The sequence below is a fragment of the Kryptolebias marmoratus genome, linkage group LG9, assembly GCF_001649575.2.
Source record: "Kryptolebias marmoratus isolate JLee-2015 linkage group LG9, ASM164957v2, whole genome shotgun sequence".
Taxonomy (NCBI): domain Eukaryota; kingdom Metazoa; phylum Chordata; class Actinopteri; order Cyprinodontiformes; family Rivulidae; genus Kryptolebias; species Kryptolebias marmoratus.
In genome coordinates, this window is record NC_051438.1 from 10,952,171 (window position 1) to 10,975,210 (window position 23,040).

The 23,040-nt window shown below is 42.4% G+C and overlaps 1 protein-coding gene across 3 annotated transcripts in view; it reads right to left on the reverse strand.

The window, feature by feature from the left end:
- Positions 1-698: 698 nt before the first annotated feature.
- cyfip2 (cytoplasmic FMR1 interacting protein 2) overlaps positions 699-23,040 on the reverse strand; it is a 25,222-nt gene continuing 2,880 nt past the window's right edge. Inside the window, exons 2-30 of one of the 3 annotated variants that reach the window (XM_017419757.3) lie at positions 18,807-18,956; positions 18,611-18,700; positions 16,982-17,059; positions 16,618-16,719; positions 15,099-15,280; positions 14,922-15,018; positions 13,669-13,797; positions 13,446-13,550; positions 13,280-13,368; positions 12,044-12,281; positions 11,783-11,935; positions 11,525-11,664; positions 11,262-11,409; positions 10,789-10,942; positions 10,468-10,624; positions 10,285-10,381; positions 10,103-10,179; positions 9,914-10,022; positions 9,694-9,813; positions 9,414-9,613; positions 9,240-9,327; positions 8,992-9,135; positions 8,742-8,832; positions 7,169-7,299; positions 5,780-5,852; positions 5,573-5,667; positions 5,156-5,394; positions 3,673-3,820; positions 3,376-3,543 (exon numbers count right to left, since the gene is read on the reverse strand). In XM_017419757.3, coding sequence (XP_017275246.1) covers positions 3,376-3,543; positions 3,673-3,820; positions 5,156-5,394; positions 5,573-5,667; positions 5,780-5,852; positions 7,169-7,299; positions 8,742-8,832; positions 8,992-9,135; positions 9,240-9,327; positions 9,414-9,613; positions 9,694-9,813; positions 9,914-10,022; positions 10,103-10,179; positions 10,285-10,381; positions 10,468-10,624; positions 10,789-10,942; positions 11,262-11,409; positions 11,525-11,664; positions 11,783-11,935; positions 12,044-12,281; positions 13,280-13,368; positions 13,446-13,550; positions 13,669-13,797; positions 14,922-15,018; positions 15,099-15,280; positions 16,618-16,719; positions 16,982-17,059; positions 18,611-18,700; positions 18,807-18,923 — 3,759 coding nt within the window. In that variant the 5' untranslated portion in view covers positions 18,924-18,956. The other 2 variants (XM_017419756.3, XM_025006713.2) reach the window with 2 other exon arrangements.

The following is a 23,040-nucleotide window of genomic DNA, read 5'->3' on the forward strand; positions in this document are numbered from 1 at the left end:
AACATTTCGGCCAGTCTAACTATGTAATGCAAAACTGACGCCTGTCTAAAAGTTTATAAAATAGCTTTTTTTTTTTTTTGTTATAATTTGCACTATTCAAACTTGTTATTCACATTTTGGTTACAATTTTGTCATTTCTGTTTTTTTGTTCTTTTTGTTACTATAATTCTTAAACACTTTTTCTTGTGTGGCCAGGGAGCCCAGAGAGAACAGAAATTTCAGTTCTCAATATGTCTGTGATATATTGCAGAAATGACAATAAAGCTGACTTTGACTTTTTTTCACGGCCTGCTTGTTTGTTTTTTTCTCGCTCAGCAGGGTTTTTTGTTTTTTTAAAATGGTAGAAACCCACTTTGGTCTTGGCTTTGTTCAGACTAGCCGTTAGCTCGTCAGTCTGGTCAGACTTAAATTTCTCCAAACTAAGGTTGCTCAAAGAGCTACCTTCAACAGGTAAGATAATAATTGGTCCTAACCTTTCCACAGAACCCCACTTTAAGGAGTCTGAATTATACCTTTTGGCTGTCAAATGAAGAATTTTCTTGAAAGTTTACAAGTCTGCCACTTATCTCAATCTCTGTGTTTGACTAAAGCCTCTAAAACTTGCGACCTTACCCTTGATAAACCTGGGACATTAAACCTGCATTCTCTACTGCAGGTCCCCTTTAAAGAAAAAAAAAAACGCAACAATTGAGCCTTGATTTTTTTTTTAAGTTCAACATTTTTTTTTCTTTTATTTCATGGAAATACAACATAATTTCAAATCCTTTGCAGGACCACTGTTGTACATTTCATAATTCTTTTATTCTTGTTCTTTTAAACTTCAAAACATTGTCACTTGTACAACCATATCATAAACAAAGCCTCATGTCACAAATGGAGCCACTGATGACAATAAATTACATCTGCCATGCTAAGGTTTTGAAATGATACATCTGTGTCTTCATTTTCACTAGTTTAACCTTTAAATGAACAATAAATTGGAGCTGAATAAATATGATAAAAAGAGATTTTACAAAAAAAAAAAAAAAAGAAACGGTCTTCCTTTAAAACAGAGCAGAAATAGATGGCTGTTTGGGAAGAGTTGCTTCTTAATAATCCTTTTTTTTCCTTTATATGGATCAGGAGGATGGGGACTTTGCATATTTGATAACACTGCTAAATTTAAACCCAAGGTTCAACAACAGTAAATACTGACTATATTAAGGAAACTGCCCTGTAACTTATTTTTTTTCTCCTTTATTGTATGTGAGGAGTATTTTATAGGTCTGCTCATCCACTCACACACGAAACAAGTCTTTATACAGCCTAGAGGTATTTTTTTTTTATCTTGTTTCTTCTGTATTGTCCAAAAAAAAGCAAACACATTTATTCAAATGAATATCTTGTCAGAGAAAAAAAGAAATGTGTTCATGTACAGAATATAAAAAAAATCTTTTCAACCGGCAAAAGACTAAGGAGTGTGGAAAAAGACAAAAAGAAAAGAAAACAGCAATTGAGGTTTCTAGTCAATAGCACGGAGGCGAGTATGCCGAGGATGTGCAAACTGAAAAAAAAAAAAATCATTAAAAACAAGAACGGTTACAACATTCAACACTTCACTTTGAAATTTTACAGAGTTAACTCGTAGCAAATAAAACCGTGTTCGGAGGCGAAACGGAAAAGATTAAAAAAAAAAAAAAACAAACAAGATCAGGCCTTCAGGTTAGTGAAAGCGAGTCATAAAAAGGCAATGTAGTCCCGTTTCTCTGGAAACAAGTCAGGTGTGGAAGTAGAAATGAGTGAGTGATCAGCACTGTGCACCAGGGCAGGAGGCAGGGAAGACTAAGGCCCGGTCTACTCTGCTCCGGATGATTTTTAAATAATATTTGATCATTTAATTGTTATTATTTAGTTAATAATTTAATATTATTTTGTTCCTGTTGGTAGAAAAATCCCTATACAAACATTCTAAAAAAAAAAAAACAAAACAAAAATAATAAAAAAAAAAAATGCTGACATTCCTAGGCCTGCAAACACGGGTTTTCAAAAAATAGCAAACAGCTCCGTTTTTAGAAATGCCTTCGTTCACACGCTGTAGTGACTATGCCGGGCCTGTATGTGGCGCTGTAACACTGCCACAACGATACAAAACAAGGCATGGAGCATGCACAGAAGGCTTGCACACCAAGTAAGAAATGTAAACACAAGAAGAAGAAGAAGAACAGGACGCGCTCGGGTCGTAGGTTTGATTAGACGTTTGGCGACGACGTCACCGTTTTCGAAAGCTTGTCTTTTAGCAGTCTATTAAAAAATGAAAAGGTGGCGTTTTAAGATTTTTCACTCTACATGTTTTCAAAAAACAGAGCTCCTAAAACTCTGTTTCCACGTGGCTGCAAGGCAAAAACGTCTTTTTCTTTTGCATTTTCACAAAAAAAACCTTCCTATGTAGATAGAACCCTTAGCCTGGCTAAAGGTTTTCCCCAAACAACTTTTTTCTTACTTTCTTTGATGCTGTTTACAGTTTCCTTTCAGTTGTTAACTATTTCAGCACACAATCAAAGTTTAATAGCAACAGGATCAGTATAAGGCCAGACAGACAGAGAAAAACAAACTACAGTACAAATGGCTCCATTGTTGTTGTGGTTTCTAGGGCGCAAAATAGTAACGGGCTGCTTTGTCATGGTTTGTCAAAAGCTCTGTATTTCGAGGTCGTATGGACACACTCAAAATAATTGTTTTTAAAACTGTTTCTCTTTTGTTTGCATGGGAACGAGTGTTGCAAGGGCGGCAGAAAATGTTCACATGTAAAACTATCCGGTGTAGAGTACACAGGGCCTACAGTCATGCAGGAGTGGGGGGGACTGAACCGGTAATCGCCACAAAACACTTCTTTTTTAATTTTCTTTTTTGAGTACGTCTCAAACGAATACATTTTGCACTAGTTAGTGCCGTATTGAAACTTTGACAGACCGATTCTTTGTCTCAGTTTTAGCTGCAAATCGTACGTAGTTTAACTTTGATTAGTTTCAATTAGAGCGAGACACGGGGGACTTCATCTTGGCTCGTCTGTCGGCGGTGAGCGGCTGAAGAGGAAGCAGAGGGCATGCATGAGTCAGAGTGAGAACCACACAGAGTAAAATATAAACAAACAAAACCAAAAAAAAAAAAAGGGAGCGTTAATAAACATTTCCACCTCTAGTCTGGTCCACTTGTTTGAGAAATCCAAAGACAGTTTTGAAATAAAATGAAAAGTTTGAGAAGACTTGTCTTCGGATTGGTAACCTATACCTCTTAAAGACCAGAAAGAGGCAGAAATCAGCATCACAGCTAAGGGGGAGGATGTATGTGTGTGTGTGTTTTAGTGTGTGTGTGTGCACTGTTTGTCAAGGCTTTGTTTCAGCAGGTGGTAGCCAGGGATTGGTGTATAGGAGGCTGGAAACAGCGAACGTGCTCCACAGTGGAACTGTCCGTCTCCACCGCCTTCATGTACTTATTGAGGATGGCAAATATCTCATTGTTGAGGATCTGGTACTTCCTGATGCGGTCGGCCATCTTCTTCAGGGGCTGTCGAGGTGAATAAAAAACAAAAGCGGGTGTCTATAAATCACGTGGCTGCAGAAAAAGAAACGACGAGCCACGCATCGACGGGACGTGCGTACGAGCGACGGGGTGCGCGGACTGAAATACACTCACCACGTTTTTGATGATCTCGTCCTTGCCGTCCTGCCGCTGCACTTTGAGCAGGTGGTAGCAAAAATCAAAGAGGTCGAAGCGACGCTGCTGTCCGAGCAGGACGATGATGGCGCAGCCCGCCCAGTTCAGCCCATCTCCAAAACACTGCCTGAAGGACGACACAGAAGGCAAGTTTCTACTACGGCAAAGGTGGTTTTGACCGCGTTTGAGTGGCTGCCTGGAAGCAAAACGTATCCTGACCGAGTGGACTGATTTTCATAAAACTTTCAGAAAGTTAGCATTTGATGTTCTCCTGGAGTCAATCCAATTCAAGATGGCCACTGCAACTGATCGATGTTAGAAAGCACAAAAGTTGCTATAACTCAGTTAATTTTTACAGATACTGAGGTAAAATTTGGTGTGGAAGTAGCTGAGAGTCATCCCCAATACGCACTCTGAGCACAAACAGATTGAGCGAGATCTGGCATTATCGCAGTTTTTGCCCAAAACGGCCGTAACAGTTTTCAACATAGAAGTTCACGATCAGTATCATGAATTGTCACGACAACATCTCCCTTGTAATTCCAAAATACGCAAATTACAATCTGCTTCAATGAGGAGGATGTGGGTTTTTATAAAGTGTTTGGCCGCCTCCGGGCAGCTGCAGGAGAATTTCACCTCCTTAGACACAGTTAAACAGACACGCTCAGAACCACTTGCTCCTGGATAAAAATCGGAGTTTCACCATCACAAACAAAATTTTCCACTCCAAGTTAAAACCCGCCATCAGACAAGGGCTGAATGTTGTCACTGACGCACACCGTCTCCTGGGGTTTTGTGCTTTCTCGTTGAAAAGATGAACCAAAAGTACAAAAGGTAACGTAACGGCAGACTGAAACTGCATCGGAAATCTGATTGGTTATAAAATATTTAATCCCAACACAGGTTGGGAGCAACATTCCTGTTATGACACCATTAGGGCCCAACTCTGAATAAACATCATTGTCCAACATTTTTAGAACACGTAACCAAATAAAGCCAGATTTGGACAAAGCAATATTAGAAAAAGAATATTCATACAGTATATAGTAACCTTAGTTGCTCCAATACATCCTACTAGTTGGCAATTTGCCAACACATCTCAACTACTTCAGATATTTTTGTTTTCTTCTTTTATAATTTGTTTTTCCATCCACACATTGTGACAGAAATGCTGAAATACCTCTGCTAAATTCTCATTACCTACATATTAAAGTAGGAGAATTCTAAGCTTGGCTAAAGATATTCCAAGAATAATTGTAGCTTATTTATAATTTCCTCTCAGATATTAATCATTTCACCTCACAGATGAAGCTTAATGACAACAGAATCAGGACAAAATGAGACATATGCTGAAACCCCCTAGTGGAAACAGCTCTAGTGTTGTTTTGGTTTCTAGGGTACAAAGCTCCCACCTGCAGGCAGAGAAACTCAGTAATGTCCAGATCCAAGCCGGGTTACTTACTCTGCTGTGAACTCGTGTGTTCCTACAGGAATGCAGTAGACAAACTGCATGGCGCTCCACAGGCGGTGGAACTCCATGCACTCGTCGACGTGCATCACCCCGTTGGTGGGCGGGGGCCCACGCCACACGGCGTCCTGCAGGAAGCTGCGGATGCGTGTCAGAATGACCTCGAACATGGAAAGGCCGCAGCACAGGCGCTCTTTGGTCAGCAGGTCCCCCTCCCGGGCAATGGCAATTTGCTAATAAATGGGAATAGCCAGCATTAATAAATACAGAAAAAAAGTTTTTGTTTCATTGGGTTTTCTTTTTATGCACGATTCAGAAATGTTTTTAAAATACACTAACTCGAGAGCAACAAAGAACTGGAGTATGGCTGTCAGCATTCTTGCAGACCGAAGCGTGGTGAACTGAACTCACCTGCGGGGTTCCCAGCCTCTCGATTAGAGGCACAAGATGAAGAGGGGCGTACTTTGCCTCCAGCCTCTTCATCCTCACCTCCAGACGCTCGCCCTCTGCGGGACACAGTTACAGAAACTATAAACGTACGCCTTTTCAGTCGGAAAAATGCTTCCTCAAAGTTCTCCAAAAACCCAGAAACTGTACGTGGTCTGACGCTCTGCCTACCTTTGATGTAGACTCTGGGCAGAATGTTCTGGAAGGGGGCTGCGTGAAGCAGGTCGCACACCTCCTCCTGGGACTACGATTCAAGCACAAAGCAGAACTGGTTTAACTACGCACCGCACTCCCCGGGCTTCACGGACACCCTCACAAAGCATGCAGGCAGCCATGAGGTTCTGTTGAATGTGCTAAATTCCTTTTTGTTTTTTTGTTGTTTTTTTGTGCAAAGCCGTGGTGACAGGCAAACGTTAACAGGATTATAATTTCCTCACACTCCAAGCTCAAAAATCTCATAGAAATATGGCTTAGGAGCAAGAAATCGAGTTTTACAATCGTCTCCAAGATCTGAAAATGTCGAGTGTATGTGCGCTATGTGAGTTTACAATGAAACCGACATGCCAAAGCGGTTGCCGTGGTGATCGTTAGCGACGGCTATTGATCTAAATGTGGAAAAGCAGCATCTTGAAACCTCGACTGAGAAGAGAGAGAGAGAGAGAGAGAGAGAGAGAGAGAGAGAGAGAGAGAGAGAGAGAGAGAGAGAGAGAGAGAGAACCATGCAATGATGAAAGCAAGGCAAACACGCATGGAGGCGACCCAGAGCTACACACAAACACCCTGTACGGACACACAAGTCAGTGCAGCCACACAGAAATGAAGAAAATATAAAACAAAACAGTGTTAGGTACACAGGCTTTACAAGCAGCCGAACTTAAAAGAGAAGTCAAAGGCAGAATAACCAATCAGAAAAGTAGAATCATCTCCTCCATGGAAGAGAAGGACGTTAAGGTTCAGATTTCAGAACGCCATTAGGGCTGCGTGGCGGAAATTTTAAGTGATATTGCAAATCAGTCCTTTTGCTTCCATGGCTGGTCGGAGATAAAAAAAAATGTATGTGCCAGAAACAACACGAAAACAACAAACTCAGAAGTTGAACACGAGATAAAACAAGCTATTTGGTCTCGGTGTTATTTTGAACAAGACCTAAATCCTTACCACCTGCGGTAGTTGCCAGCGTGAAATAAAAAATACAGTTGTATTTCAGAGATATATAAAAAAAAAAAAAGAACATCAAAGATCAAAACACACCTTTCGGACACTCAGACTGAGAGCCTGAGAGTTTTGGACCGTGATATTTGATTTAGGGAGTGAGTCAACATCATAAATGGAGAATAAAACCTTCAGAAATCCAGGTTACTGGTCATCTATATTAGAAATACGCATTGTGATTAAAACACCTAGAGCTATTTATTAGTTGTCCTGTTCACTAAAGAATGCTGATAGGAGTTATCAGAAGGAGTTGGTATAAAAAAAAAACACAGGGAAAACAACAGAGTCAGTAGAGGTAGACAGGAACAGGAAATGAAGATTTGCAAAGGGGGAAAAACAAAGCCTTACCAAAGCTTGCTCAATGAGCAGGCAGAAGAGGATGGCGTTTCCCACCTCCCTTAAACTCTGGAAGACATCTGTCTTCAGCTCAGCATATTCAATGATATCTTTGAGCTGGTGGTGGAAGAACTCCAGGATTCCTGGAATGGCAGAAAGGGGTAAATAAAGCCATGATGTGCTGCAAAATGAACCTTTCATTGGAATAAAAACATATATTTCACAACAATCCAAAACATGACCAAAAAGGACACGTCTAAGACTTTCTCATGGGCTCAGTGCTAATCAAGGGCTGCCAGATGGAACCGGGTTGATGTCAACGGGTTTGCGCGGCTGCCCTGACCCACATTGGGTGATAACATCAGGCCCTCACACGGCCGAGGGCAGAAGGATGCCTAACTATTGGCAATAAGATCATAGGCTGTAAGCTCTGTACAGACCTGAAGGTACAGAACATCAGTAATCTACAGATTACTGAACCCTCCTCAAAGGGATAATCCATCTGACCGACATCTGCACAAACAGCTCTGCACAAAATGCATGAATGGACACAGGTCAGGAGGAGACGTAACACCAAGACACAGAGAAGTGAGCCAACCTTTGAGTTTTAAACCAGAGCCCTTCGATGGTTCAGTTTACACACAATGTAATGGTTCATTTCAGTCCCTCTCTACTTATCACAAGCTCACTTCAGACAGGAGATGTGCCAGTTTCCCCACTGTGTCTGGTAACTTCTTCATTTTGCTCTTAACTTTATTGTTGCCAGCTTGTTTACTTTCAAAGAAATTAACTAAATTAAACTTGCAAAAAAGTTTGGCTAGTTTTTTCTTTTTGACCCGACCACAAAACTCTACCTCCTCGGTCAGACTGAGATAGCTGTAAGATGTCTTCTGGACATCTAAAAATCAAACAACAACTAGCTCCTTCCTTCATGTTACTTCCCCCCCACCTCAGGGCTTCGATGTGAATTCTTATGACGAGTACAAATGAAGCGAGCTGTGCCCAGTCTTGCGGCCCCCGACCACAACGCCCCGTTTAAAAAAGGCAGAGTGCATCGAGGCGTCGTGTTCTCAACGATGCTAATCAAAACTGTCTTTTGACCCACAACTCAATGCTGATTAACCCTCCCATGGCCGAAGTTACAGGGGCTTCTCTTCCTCTTTTCAGTTACGAGGGCTTCAGGAGGGTAAAAAAAGGCCCAGATTGCACTTAAAAGCCAAACATTAGCAAGAGACACCATTTTTTGTTTGACTTGTGTAGAACAGACTTATTTCCTGCATAAGTAACAATGAAATGGGACTAATATTTAAACTGGATATTCATCACTGTATTTATCACCTGATATCAAACAGAATTTCAATTTAAAAAAAAAAAAAGCATTTTGAACTTATTATCATTTATGAACAGACAATGTATGTAACAGTATTTACTATATTCACCAACTTTTAAATACATGTCCAGATTTGCCCATCTGTTTAAGTTGTCCTGTTTTAAGTCATATCTCTTTAGGATATCTAGTGCCTGAATTGAATAAAAAAAATTTAAACTGTGTTAATGCTGTCGTAAAAGATCTAACTTAGCTCACCTGGGGAGCCGTACTCATGGCGCGGTAAACGGCAGATCTTGGGCATGACTTCTATCAGAGTTTTTACGTATTGCAGTATGGTGCCCTGCAACTGCAAAGTGACAAAGATGTATAGATCACAGAAGGCAAAGGGAGGAGAGGGCACAAGGAAAAAAAAAAGAAAAAAGAAGGATAATAAGTTTAAAAATCCATCACGCTGCGGCACAAAAGCTACGTGCTGTTAGGGATGTAAGAAATGAAGATAAAATACCAGGCTCTTGACAATCTTAAGTAGCTCCTCCATCACTACGGCGATGCCTTGGTAACCGAGGAGGCGGCAGATGGTCTTGAAGTGAGGCGGGCCGACAAAGTTTCGGTAGGAGCTGTATATGTGGGAGTAGGCAATGTTCAGAGGCTGAAAAGAACGGAGGAAAGAGTGATGAAACGAGGCAGTGTGATGCGGTGTGAGGGCAGATGCTTTTGGGAAAATTCTGAATTTGAGACGCGATGCAATCGTACCTTGGACCCATACAGGTAGTAAGGCTGCACGTTGGCTGGCTTATCTCTTTGAGGCTCCTGGGTGAAGGGGATAGCTGTGCGTACAAAGCTGAGGGCGAGAAGAAAACAGTTGGAAACAGCCAAACGGGAAACCAAACCACCATGTTTCATCGCTGACCGGACCGTCGAACTGACCGGTTTGTGGATCCGTTGTAGCAGTAGTTTGGGAGGAAGTCGAAGTTGAGCTCCCAGAAGACGTGGAGTGTGATTCGTCCGTAGGGAGCAGAGACGTTGTGGTTGGCCTCGCGGAACATGGCGTCGAAGCTGTCCAGAGTCATGTGCTTGGACAGCAGCCGGTGGGTTAGTCTGTTGATCTCCAACAGCCACTCCAACTCCTGCCCGGAGGTCACGACGAAGAGTTAGGAAGATGATGTCCGGCGGACACCGTCAGAAGTGTGCCTGACGACAATCTTACCACTATGGAGGTGAGGTCCTCGCTTTCAAAGCGGCTGATGGCGTGGTCCAGGGACTTGTACATTGCCGCCGAGATCCTCTGGGTGATCAGACGGTTCAGGTCGATGGATCGACCCAGCAGCTGAAAATAAAATGGTCAAGAAATAGTTTCACAGATTTAAAAATCAACACCTAAAATTCCACATGTTGATAAAATTGGGTAGAGAACATTTTCCTCGTACCTGTACGTGTCGTTGTTTGAGCAGCGTCTCGTAGCGGTTCGATGGAGGATAAGGGATGATGACGCCGTAGTTTTTACACTCGGCTCTGAAGCGCTTGTCTAGGAGGACACTGTGGAACACATCAGATTGAATTTAGGCGAAGAAGTTCCCCAAACACTGCTACCAACCACTGCCAGTGACTTTCTCTACCTTCCAGCCATTGCTTTGTAGTAGGCAAAGATCTGATCAGCCAACTTGTACACAAACTGATCAAAGCAGAGGTTTACCTAAAAGCAACAGAAATACCATGAATGTATGGCTTTTGAGATGATAAAAATGATGTGTTTAAATTCAAAACAGAACTCATTTAAGTGGTGGTCACTGGACCTCACCTCGGCTTCGATTTCATCGTACAGGAACTGCTTCTTGAACTTAGTGAGAGCGTAATAACCACTGTCGTTATACAAGTCTAGAGGATACAGCACGTATCTGGAGGAGGAAGGACAGAAGTTACAATCCCGCCTGTGTTTTCAAAGTCCAAACCCAGTCTGAGGGGGTCGAGTCACTGGTCTTACTCCATCATAGAAGGCTCCTTGGTCTCCAGGATGTGGTCGGTGAGGATCCAGGGCATGGACATCTCGATGGGGAACTGGATTCTGCGGCCCATGGTCAGCTCCAGGAAGAACTCCCTGAACCACAGCTGGGACAGGTCACAGCACTGCTGCAAGGCCTCTGATCAGCGGAAGGACGACAGAAAGGGAAGGAGTTATTTAAATTTGCGCATAGAAGAAGTCAAAATCACATCAGATAAGTTTAAGATGATCAACACGTCGGTTCTGACTGAAATATCAAGGCAACTACTGAAAAAAATCAATAAAAGGAGATTTTCAACTCACCACTGAAGTTGAGCAAGTGCGTGAAGAAGAAGGAGTGTTTGTGGAAGTCTTCTATGGCCACCACTATGGGTCCATCAAGACTGCTGCGGAGAGTCTTCTTAGACCCACTTTTATCTGCTATGAGTGACTCCAGCATGGTGCGCACCATGTACAGCTGCGAAACGTAGGAAAAAGTGATCATTACATTTAAAATACAGCATTACTTTCAATAAAAGCCTGCAGTGATGGTCGATTCCTTCCTTTAAGTGAGGAACTACTCTTGAGTTCTGGCATACTGATGCCTTTGCAGCATCTGTGCGAGCCTCTTTAGGAGCTGGTGTTTGAAAGAATTATACATATGGTCTTGCTCTAAGCTTTTTTGTTTTCTTGCCAAAACAACAATGGATTTGGGTCAATCGGCGTCCTGTAAGGGCAGCTGCCGTTGGGTTTTTTGGTGCGATGACTATCAGCCATGGCAAAGTCTGCCTCCTTACCTGTGTGCTGGAGGGTCCCACAGCTCGACGAGGCACCTTAATGTCAAACCCACCCTTTGGGTCTTTTTCCCCCCTCAGACAGGGGTCATTTGGAGGCTCTCTCCCTCCTTCCCAGTCGCAGACAGTCTTTCGAATGGCCTGGAGAACACTATTAAAAGGGAAAAAAACAAACAACTGACATACGGCACGTACTACCTTATATAACCATTTTTTTACTCCGAACCATAAATAGAAAATCTCATTCATTTTAATGCTATGGGTACCTGATGAGGACATTCTTCTTCTTGCGCACAGCCTGGCGCAGAGGCTCTCTGAGGGTCACCTGGGCAAAGTCCTGCAGCGCGGCGTAGATCGTGTTCCTGATGGCCTGATTAAACACAGACTCCATTCGACCCATCAGAACCTACACAGGAAAGGAAACACAGACTCCTGACTCCACAATCAGAACTCCTACTGGAATATTCAGCTCCACAAACGTCTTACACGTGCGTTGAGATTACTATAGATCGAGTGAGTTTTACCTGCAGGCCTTTGATCATGGCGATGACCTCCACCAGGGCAAATTTCTCCTCACTGGTGTAGTTGTAACGTGTGGCGCGCTCGTACTCCTCCGCCGTACCTGGACAGTCCTTGTTGCAGAATTTATCCGTGGGATGCACCAGCTTCCAGGAGTACTGAGGTCAAAGCACAATCGATGTTTCTAACCTCATAAAGCGACACCTGCTGACCCTTATTGGCATCACTTTCCGCGCCACGTCAGACTGCGATCAATTTCCACTCACAACTTCCATGACGTGTGTGCTCCACTTGGACAGCAGCTGCAGACCCCTCAGCGCCAGGTCGAAGAGCTCCCTGTACTCCTCGTCGGACTTCTGGCTGTCCAGGCCCGAGCCCGTCACCACCTCGCTGTTGCTGTAGCGGGCCAGCTCCGAGATGAACCGGATGTGGTCGTCCCTGATCTGCACCATCTGCTCGCACAGGTTGTACTGCGGCGAGATGCTGCTCTGGGTGCACGTCCACCTGGGCAAAGATGGGGGCGGGGCGAGAACAGATGGTGGGGTAGAAAAAGACTTTTCAAGTTTTGCATCTGATTTAGAGGCTTTTTTGGGGAAGCAAATAGCTCAGGAGGTGAGAAATCAAGTGCACATCGTTGTACAAGCCGAATTCTAAAGGTTGTTCCATCATTGTGGGAAATATAAATAAAAACAGAACGTGATGATTTGCAAATCTCACAAACCCATATGGAACAAAGTAAACTTCGAAGCTGCACCATTATTTTGGAAAAATAAAATTAAGTAATTTTGAATTTGGTGGCAAGAACAAGTCATAAAAGGTTGGACCAGGACCAACACAAGGCTGTAAAACTAAGTAGGAGATATGAATAAAATCAGCTTGAAGAGCATTTTGCAACTAATTAGGTTTATTGGCAACAGGTCTGTAAGAGGACTGGGTATAAAAAGAGCATTTTAGAGAGGCTGAATCTGTCAGAAGTACAGATGGACAGAGGTTCACCGGTCTGCAAAAAACTGGCTAGAAATACTGCAGCAATTTCAGAATGATGGTCCTCAGTGGAAAATTGGGAAAACTTTGAATTATCCATCATTTAAAGTTCACAATATCATCAAACGATTTCAAGAATCTGTAGAAATCTCTGAGCTCAAAGGGCAAAAGGCTAAAAGTAATTATAAATCCCAGTGATCTTGGGGCCCTCAGGGGCCACTGAATTTAAAACAGGTCTGATTCTGTTCTGGACATCACTGAATGGACTCAGGAACACTTCTACAGATGATTGTCTGTGAACAGATTGTTGTAAAAAAAAGAGGCGACATGCGTCTTTGCCATTAAATTCAAAATGACCTTTTTTATTTTTTTCAAATAAAAGGTAAATTTTTAAAATTTAAATGTTTGATACGTTTACTATCTTCCACTGTGAATGAAATATGGGGTTATGAGATTTAGGTTTTACACAGTTGTGGTTAAAAAAAAAAAAAAAAAAAAAAAAAGGTAAATTATTTCACCTGGACTTGTTTTCTTCATAGTGAGCACTTGTTTCAATGTAGCGGGACAACTCTATCTGCATGTCTCCAAACAGAGGCACAACCTGAAGCTGAAAATAAATTAATTAATTAATTAAAAATTACACCTGCAGGACCTAAAACCATGCAAAAACAGCCAAAAACTCACTTTGAAGAACTTGTCGATCTTGCTCAGGTTGATTCTCTTCTTCGCGTCCAGCTTGTAGATGTTACTCACATTCCCGTCCATCAGGTACAAGCCAAAGCCCATGACCTGTCACGCATCAGGTTGTTTGTATTAGGACAAACAGACCAGCGTGAGACCTGATTTAATGTTTTTATACGCTTGCAGAAAAAAAAAAAAAAAAAAGCAGAAGAAGAGTCAAACTGACCTTAAGCAGCATGTGTTTCTCACTGGGGGTCAAATACATTTTGTTTTCATAATAGTCTACGCAGATGTTGACGATGTCTGCCAGAAGCTCCTCGTAACCTGGAATCACCTCCAGCTGTTGGTGCAGGCACTGCGCAGGGACAGACGGAGGACATGAAACTGTAATGAGCTGACAGATCTTCAAAGGGAGATTTTGTTTTTCTGTAGGTCAGAGGCACAATCATGATGGTTACATTTGTACCCATTCCAAAGGCAAAACGCTTCTGTTCAATTGATCAGTGCTGCTTTGACTTGTGTTCATGACCGCGGCTGAATCAGACAAATCTGAGATAACTTATTTATGGGTTCAGAGAAAGGTCTGGGATGGTTATGTTTTAGAAGACATCAGATTTCACCTTCATCTTGGTGAACGCACGCGTACGTGTTCGCTTTCACAACTGAAGTTGAGGCAAATGTTTCCTCTGCCCCCGAGCAGAATTAACCCACCGCCATGCTGAACACAGCTGGAGGGAGATTATTTTAACAGATTTTCTTTTTTCTTTGCCCATTTGAGTCAAAAATGTTTTCCTGTTTTTATTATATAAGTTTTCAATAAGTTATATCACACTGGGTCCAAGACCACAGAGGACTGCTGCCGTCTGAAAACAAGCTGAACCTCAAACACTTTAAAGGGGTTCATACATTTTTATCAGACCATCTGGAAACTAAAATGATCAGAAGCAGCTAAAACCTATATTTAATAAAACTGAAGCTGAAAATTAATATGATCAAAACAGCAACTAAAAGGGCAAATTTAGCAAAATAGTAACTAGAAACAAAAAATTATCCTAAAAGAAGCAAAATGCTAAATTTAACAAAACAGTAGCTGAAACCAAAACTTTGTGAAAATGCAGATAGATGCCAAAATTACAACAAACAAAGAACTAGATGAAAGCTAAAATGATCAATACAGTAGCTAAAAGCTAAAAAAATGAAGCAAGTGTTATGAAGTATATTTCAAAGATTTTTAAAGATCTGAAGTGAGTTTTTAAGAGAAAAAATATATATAAATAATGTTTAATAATTTAAGGTAAACACCAAAAGTCACAGCCGTAATATCCTGAACGAGCTGAACGTTTTGATTCCTGATGGGTAAAATAGGTAAAAGTATGCTGAAGTCAAAATAAAATGTCCAGAAGAAGTTATAACCAGAAAAAAAACAATAGAATGGTCACACATTTGAAATCCACATTCTGCTGAAGGTGAAGGCCCTACCTGAGTGATCCTGTTGTGGTTGGCTAAGAACATGGAGAGGTTCTGGGACTCCTGGATGGACTGAGGGTCGGCCATCTTCCTCAGAAACTGAGCAGCACTAAAAAACAAAACAAGAGAGGAGACGACTGAAGCTTTTGTTTTAGAGGGAAAAGCAAAAAGAAAGGCGTACTTGGGTACCGTTTGTAAGCAGAGTGGTCGTTCTTCACGCTGCACTTCATGTTCTTCAGCTCGTCCAGCACCGCGAACATGTTGATGAATTTACCCAGCGTCAGCAGGTAGGCCTCCGACACGAAGTCCTTCCTCCTCTCGGCGTGGCACAGGCGCTTCACTTCGCTGCAGAAGCGCTCGATCGCTTTCCGCTGGGGAAACCAGAAATATTCCGCTGATTGTTGCCCGTCGAAAGAACCCTCGCCGGTGATCATGTTTTTGTCGTGTTAGCACATCATCTCATAAACCAGTGGTTGGATTTTATTGAAACTCTCAGGAAGGAATTAATGGTTGCACATCTCTCAACGGATTAACTTTTGGAATCGACCCCAGTAAAGATGGCCGCAGCGGCTCAGCCACCTTAGCCAACACAAAAATGGCTGTAATTCAGTCAGTTTTACAGATACTGCGCTACAATCTTGTGTGGTTGTAGCTGAGAGTCATCTCCTACTTATATTCTGAGCGCTAACTGCTTGCACACCATTTCTTTCTAAAACGGTGCTATTAACTGTTGGAGTCAACTGTGTCTGTCTGTTAGCAAAATATCTCTTGAACCAATAGATGGATTTTAATGGAAATTCCAGAAATTAATTTTCGGGGCTACATCTACAACTGATTAACTTTTGGAGTCAATACATATCAAGATGGCTGCTAGAGCCAATTGGCCTTAGAAAACATAAAAAAGACTAACTCAATTTGACAGATATTGAGCTAAAAATGGGTGTGGTAGTAGCTGAAAGTCTTTCCCATCTAATATTCCAGGCTCTTCACTTTGGGTGACATCTTTGCATAAGATTCTGTTATTAACTAGCAGAGTCAACTTGGCTCGTCTGTTAGCAATGTATCTCATAAACCACAGCATGGATTTTAGTGAAATTCGTAGAAATTAATCATTGGATGAACGTCTACAACTCATTAACATTTGGACTCAACCCAACCTGAGGTGGCCACCACATCTAAACAACCATAGCAAACCTAAAAATGGCTATAAATCAGTCAAATTTGCAGCTATTGAGCCATAATTTGATGTGGTAGTAGTTGAGAGCCACTGCCAGCACATACGCTGAGCGTGAACACATGTCGCAATATTAAACGGGACTGTGGGTAATGTCATTTACTAGGTTTGACTAAAACGGCTACAACTCTCTTCTTACTCATCATGAGATGATATTAGTGCAAAACATAAAAAGGTGGAGGGTGATATGCATTCCTTCAAGGAATGCTAGGCCTTTACCTTACAATGTATTTTAATTAATAAAAATTAAAACAAAAAAACACCTCTAAAATAAAAGTATTTTTCCATTTAGCTGAAGTCTGGAAACACTGGTTGCGTCTTCTCCAGTGAATGGAAATAAATATACTAGAGTAATCAAAGCAACACAAAGTAAATCTACAAACAGTTTAGCATTATATACATATTTAGTTTGAGGTTTAATGTTTGTCTTAGAAGCGCAAACTCAAAGAAACAGCACAAAACGATGTGGCTCACCTGGAAGTACATGAACTTCATGAGTTTGGTCACCTCGGGCTCCAGCACCTCCACGGTCTTCTCGTAGATCTCCACTCTGTTGGGCTGCTCGTTGCATTTCACCTAACAAACACAAGGTGGCGCCGTCACACAGACAGACTTTGGAGTCCGGGGCACAATAAGAGCTCAGTGACCAAACAAACACGATCAAACCTCAAAGGTTTGTGCTTTTAATCCTAACTATCCACCTGGGGAAAAGACTAATACTCCTAATGAAACGACAAGAGTTCGTCTGGCTGCTGTTTACAACCAAAGACAATCAGATATTTCAACTCAGCTATGATGGCTTCGTGTCAGCGAGTGCAGCGATGAGGCGGTGATCCACCTGAGGTATCGCTCTGGAGCAGCTCCTCCACGTGTAGAGCATCACGGCGTACTCGTGGCCTTCCTCCAGCATCTCGTTCTGCAAAAACCAACAACAAACACTCCTGACGCAGAGTTGTGCCAACATCCCTGCTGATGAGAACTTCCAGTGCTGCCTTAAAGTAATAAATCAGATTTATTTTTTGAAGTGGAATTCTATGGAAAGGTTATGAACAGTTAACATCTTACCTGCTGTAGATAGCTTTTTTGAGCAATCTCACGCTAATAGTCTTTATTTCATAATTGATGATGTCTTCTTAATACCAATGCTTTTAGTCAACACATGAATTTATAAATTGGTCTTATTTTTTTCAAGGTTTCAGCTGACATGACAACCTCCGCACCACTGGTGTGCGCTGCCTACAGCAGTCGAGGGTCGGCTTTATTCATTCGTTTTGAAGGCCGACGGAGATTAAAGTATTGGAGCACTCCGAGCTAGCTGACTACAAGAGGATGGTTTGTACAATCTGCTGGGTTTCCTTGGTTTACCACATCAGCACAACATGCACCCAGGGGCTGCGAGGAGCCAGCAGAAAAAAACAAAACCACTAGTTTTGTTTTTTAAATGCTAGAATCTGGGCTCGTGTTTGACAGATTAAAGCTGCGCCGGTGTTGTGTTAAGATTCGCTATCCCATCGGGATCAGATTCCCCACCGGCTTTGCTCCGTTTTCCTCTCAACCTCGGTTGTTTTAGGCAGTGGCATTGAGGTAAAATGCGAAAAGAAAGTACCCAACTCTCTTTTTGCCACTTTTTGCATCCACTGCAGCAGGAGGAGAGGGGAGGTGACAGATCTCAACGAGGGGACAGATTTGGACACAACACCTGTGTGTCCAAACATGTAGGGTTTATAACCTACTGTACAGATTTTAATTTGACCCTTTTTAAGCACATTAAATTGTGCAGATAATGTTATTAGCTATACAAATAATAATTGAGGTTGCTAAAAGAGGTATCTACAACAAGTAAGATATTCATTGTTCATATCTTTCACTTCATATGATTCAAACTCTCTCTTTAACTTTATCTTTGGCCGTGCTCCTGTCTGCACCGCCCTCCGTGTGTAAAGCCACCCAGCAGCACAGACCCCAGCAGACATATTGGATGAGTCACTTGTTCCCAGACGCGATGAATATTTTAGAAGAGGTAGACCGCTTCCTCTTCGAAGCAGGTGGGCGCGTCCAAACAGACCGGCTTTACCATCAGCTTTACTTCCTGTAAAATAAAGTTAAATAAAAGGGCCCACGCCTCCTCTTCACCAGCCACATCACACTCTCCATTCATTCACCGGCAAGGGAAGGAGCTTTAGTGGTCCGCTGCCTGTCTGATTCACCACTGTGTGAGTGGAATAGTGTGTGTGTGTGTCCTGTGACAGGCCGAGCCAGCCAAACGCTGACAAAAAAAAAAGAGCCAAACTGTAAGAATTCACGTAAAACAAGGCTCCCTTTGCAAGTGTGAGGCTGCTTCCCACAGTCGTCTTTGTGCTCGCTGAAACAGGAAGACAAACGGCTAAATTTGGAGCATGAAAGACCCGATTTAAATAGCTAGATGTGAAAATAATGGCGGCGGCCCAACAGGACAAAATTTTCTCACCATGCTGGAGTGGACCGTGGCTTGCTCGATGTAACGGGCGATGCCGGTCACAAAAGCATTCCTGTCTTCAAAGTTGGTGTCAAAGTTGGCCTGCAGAAAGAGATGAAAGGGTCAAATGTGGGGAACTGGGGGGATTATAGTGGGTGGTGTGTGTGTGTGTGTGTGTGTGTGTGTGTGTGTGTGTGTGTGTGTGTACCTGGTACATGATCGAGGAGGGAGGGGGCTCGATGCATGGCTGCTGGTCGGGCAGGGGCAGCTCCTCCAGCAGGTCCACGTTGGACAGAGCATCTTCTAGGGTCACGTGGGTCGTCATGGTAACAGGAAGTGGCTCAAACAACACCTCGGTCTGGCAGACGCAGAGGAGAGGAGTACATGAAGTGAGTGCAAGAGGGAGAGAAAAACTGATTGGATTTTCTGAAATAAACAAGCTAATTAAAGCCCCAGCATTCCTTGAAGGAATGCATATCGCCCGCCACCAATTAGAGTTTTAAAACCGAGATCATCTTATGATGAGAAAGGGCCCAGTTACCGCCGTTTTGGTCAAACCTTGTAAATGTTCTGTGCTAAATCTCATGAGAGATCTCGCAAGATGTGTTAAAGCTGGAAGTATGTTTAAATGACTCTCAGCTACTACCACATCAAATTACAGCTCTATATCTGTAAATCTGCCTGATATATACTGATTTTAGTGTTGTCTAATGATGATCAGCTGTGGCAGCCATCTTGAATCAGGTTGACTCCAAAAAGGTAATCAGTAGTAGATGTACATCCAATCGTGACCTACTGAGAGTTTCACTCAAATCTCTCCACTGGTTCAGGAGATATTTTGCTAACAGACAGGCAAGGTTAACTCTAAACAGTTAATGCCAAATGTCTTCACAAAATCTCGTGCAATCTGTTCGCACCTGATGTATGTGTTGGGGATGACTCTCAGCTACTACCACACCAGGTTTTAGCCCAGCATCTCTAAAACGGACTGAGTTGCAGCCATTTTTGTCTTTAATGGTGCCGTGGCCATCTTAAATCAAGTTGGCTCTAAAACATAATCAGCTGTAGATGAACACCCAACGACTACTTTTGGGGCCACTTTTTATGGCACCTGGTCAAAAAAATAACAGATTTAATTAACAACTACAACTTTAATTAACACCATCTTAATCCTTGGACTAACAAAAAAAAAAAAAATTATGCTTTTTAGTCAGACTAGATTTTCTCTTTTATATGTCGAGGACAATTTCAGTTCCTCTTCTATAAGCTTGTTTCGGCTGCTGCGGTGTTGTGTTTCTATCTGTTCATCCTCCACCTGCAGCCCCCCTCCTCCACTTCCCATGTGACCAAACGACAGCGCCAACACAGAGGGGGGGTTAGAAAGGGGAAGAGGCCCCTCAACCGTTTCCTTTTTTGCCTTTTTCCTTTGACTACAGGCACACGTGAAGCGAGTCATTCTTGAAATGCCAAGACCTGGAAATGTCACCGATCTGACGGGGGCGAGGTACGGGCCTGACAGCGAATGACATTTTTAACAACAACAACAACAACAAAAAAAAACCCTCAGAAATAAAAGCACCATCAGACGAAGGGAGCAGAGCAGCTGATAACAGATGCACTTCTCTTTGAGACGTTGAATGAGCTGACATTTTTTGTTACCTGAAATAAATGGCGGGTTAAATGCGGGGACACAGAAATACTTTTCACTTTGTTCACACAGCCATTACAAAACCTGGGCAGCCAAAACGGTGTGCGTGTGTGTGTGTCCCATTCTCTACAACACGTGCTTCACATCTGACCTGACAGAGAGCTGATAATCAGCTTAATATCCAAGGCTGGAGACAACCCAAGACGAGCTGAAAAGACTAAGAAAAAAAAAGCACAAACCTAAATTTTCAGCTCATTTCCATCAACAGAGACTTTTTTTAACAGAAGAGCAGTACCCAGAAATATGTTAAAGTGCTGAATGAAAAAAGTCGCGGGCCGCGGTACTGAGAGGTTCACGTGGCTGCCGGGCTGAGCCTCATCGCTGCTGCTTGCACCCACATGTTGCAGATCACCCAAGGAACCAAAAAAAGGAGTTGGGTGGAGTTTCCTGTCAGGTCAGACTGTCACATCTAACACATACAACGCCTGCGAGGTTGGAGCACGTGGCTGCGAGCTCAAGGCAAACATACGGAGTCTTTAAATGCCCGTTTGACTGACACACACGCAACATTACGCATCTCCTACTGGTAAGACATCTTGGTCATTAGGTGTCCAAATATCATTAGTTTCCTGAGTCTTTTAACGCGTCATGGGTGATGATGGGTTTACTGTAGGGACTGGTGACTAGACGTACTGACATTTTAGTTTGGATCAGTAAACACATCATAGCTAAGTGGCAATTAAAAAAAAAACATTTTTTTAAGGTCCAAAAATGCAGCATGGCTAAGTGGCAACCCAAAATCTGAATGGGGGGGGGACATCATAGCTAAGCCACAGTCAAAAGTCGAATTTTACTTATTTAGGACCATAAATGTGTCATAGCTAAAGGAGCAATTTTAAAAAAAGCTGATCTTTTTAGGTCCATAAATGCATCATAAAGTGGTAATCAAACATCTGACTTTTTTAGGACCATAAATGCATCACAGGCATTTTTTATTTATTTTTTTTGCAACATAGCTGAGTGGTAATCAAAAGTCGGATTGTTTTTAGGTCCATAAATGTATCATAGTTTAATGCAAAAAATAAAAATCTTTATTTTTTTCCCCTCCTCAGTCAGTGAAGACACACTTGCTAAACAGCTAATTCACGTTTGCACCAAAACATCTTTGTTGTAGAAGTTTTTGTTGAAATTCAGAATAACGAATAATTTATTTCTCTAAAGGGTATTTGAAGAGATGTCAGGGAAAGCAGAAAAGATGTAAGAAACTCCAAAAGGGGAAGTAGTTTTTGTCTGCAGATGGATGCCGGCTGCTGGTTTTTACTGATGCTGTGGTTGTTTTGGATCCAGCTGCAAGTTCAGCAGATGAAAAATTCGAGTCTGGTTAACTTCCTGTGTCCTATCATCTGCAGCCAGGGGACAGATGTAGATCAAGAGCTATTAGTTCAACTGCTGTGAAGCTGTAATTGTGTATGCATTTCTGACTGAATGATTTAACAACCTAATCTATCTTACTGTGAATCAGCTTCTTTTTTTCTTTTCTTACCCAACATTATGTTGGACGCTGATGCAGTTTATTTTAAACTGAGGTATTATAGGGAAGAAGGAAACAGGATTATCCTGGGATATCCTCTTTTGTGTTTTTTGAGATGTTCAAAAAAAGATGAGAATATTAAAGAATTATAATTTGGCGCATAAAAGGTACTCACTGTTTTTTTTTTCCGTTTCAGCTCTGTAAAATGGAGTTGTTTTGAGGAAAAAGTAAACATTTTTGTTTATATGTTTGTTTAACATATTTTAATATTAACTCACAGTCCAAATTTTCACTTAACCAGAAATGATCAAAAATAAATAAATACATTTGGAAGGTGTAAATTATGGTTCTTTGAGAGAAACCTGAATCAGCCAAAACAGAAAGCAGCAACTCAGAGATTTACAAAAAGCAAAAACCCAGAATCGGCCTGGAAACCTCTGATCAGTGCATCTCGAGTTTAGTGTGGCGTTAATCCCCACTGATACTCTGGGACATGTAACTCCTGACCTATCCTTTTTATTTACACTCCTGCCTTTAAGGTGGAATTAAAGAAAAGGAAAGCTCTAATTCCAGAGTCAACGTGACAATTAACTAAATCTCAAATGCTCAGTGGTGATGGCTGACGGAGACTGAGCCGTATTATAATGTTGCTGCCTGTGTTCCTGTTATTCTTTCCACGACCACGCTGCTGCATTACAGCCCCCAACGTCAAATGCTCTCTTGCTTGCTTTAAGCCTTGGTTTCTTTCTGGCTGTCCGGATCACATAAAGTGAAAACCCGAATCCTGCAGCCTGCTTCGGGGGGGGCTTTCGTCGGGGCCTTCAGGGCTGCCAAACTCCCATCTGCGCGTGGGAATACAGACGCAGCCTAAACCCTGGGCTGGCTGAATAAACTTTCCCACCCTATACCAGCCTGTGTTCAACAGTTGGCGCGTCCATCTATGTCAGCGCGTCTATGCCTCTCCGCAGAGAAGAAGGGCCCCCTTCATTCCCCCTTTGGGCTCTTAGTAACTAAGCGCAGCCCGTGTCACCCTGGAATGACTAAAGGCAGGGCAAAGGAGACCGTCTCGAGGTGGCTTGGCGCTGCAGCTGGACGTCAAACGCGCGCATTGAAAATGTCTCACGGCCGACGTTGTGACTAGATGTCCAGAAGCCGAGTGCTCAAAACGAAGCCTAAAAGAACAAAACGCAAAAAAACCAACAAAAGAGGACAGGGAAGGAAGCAGAGAGGATGTGAATGAATGAAGAGAAGTAGCAGTAGGGG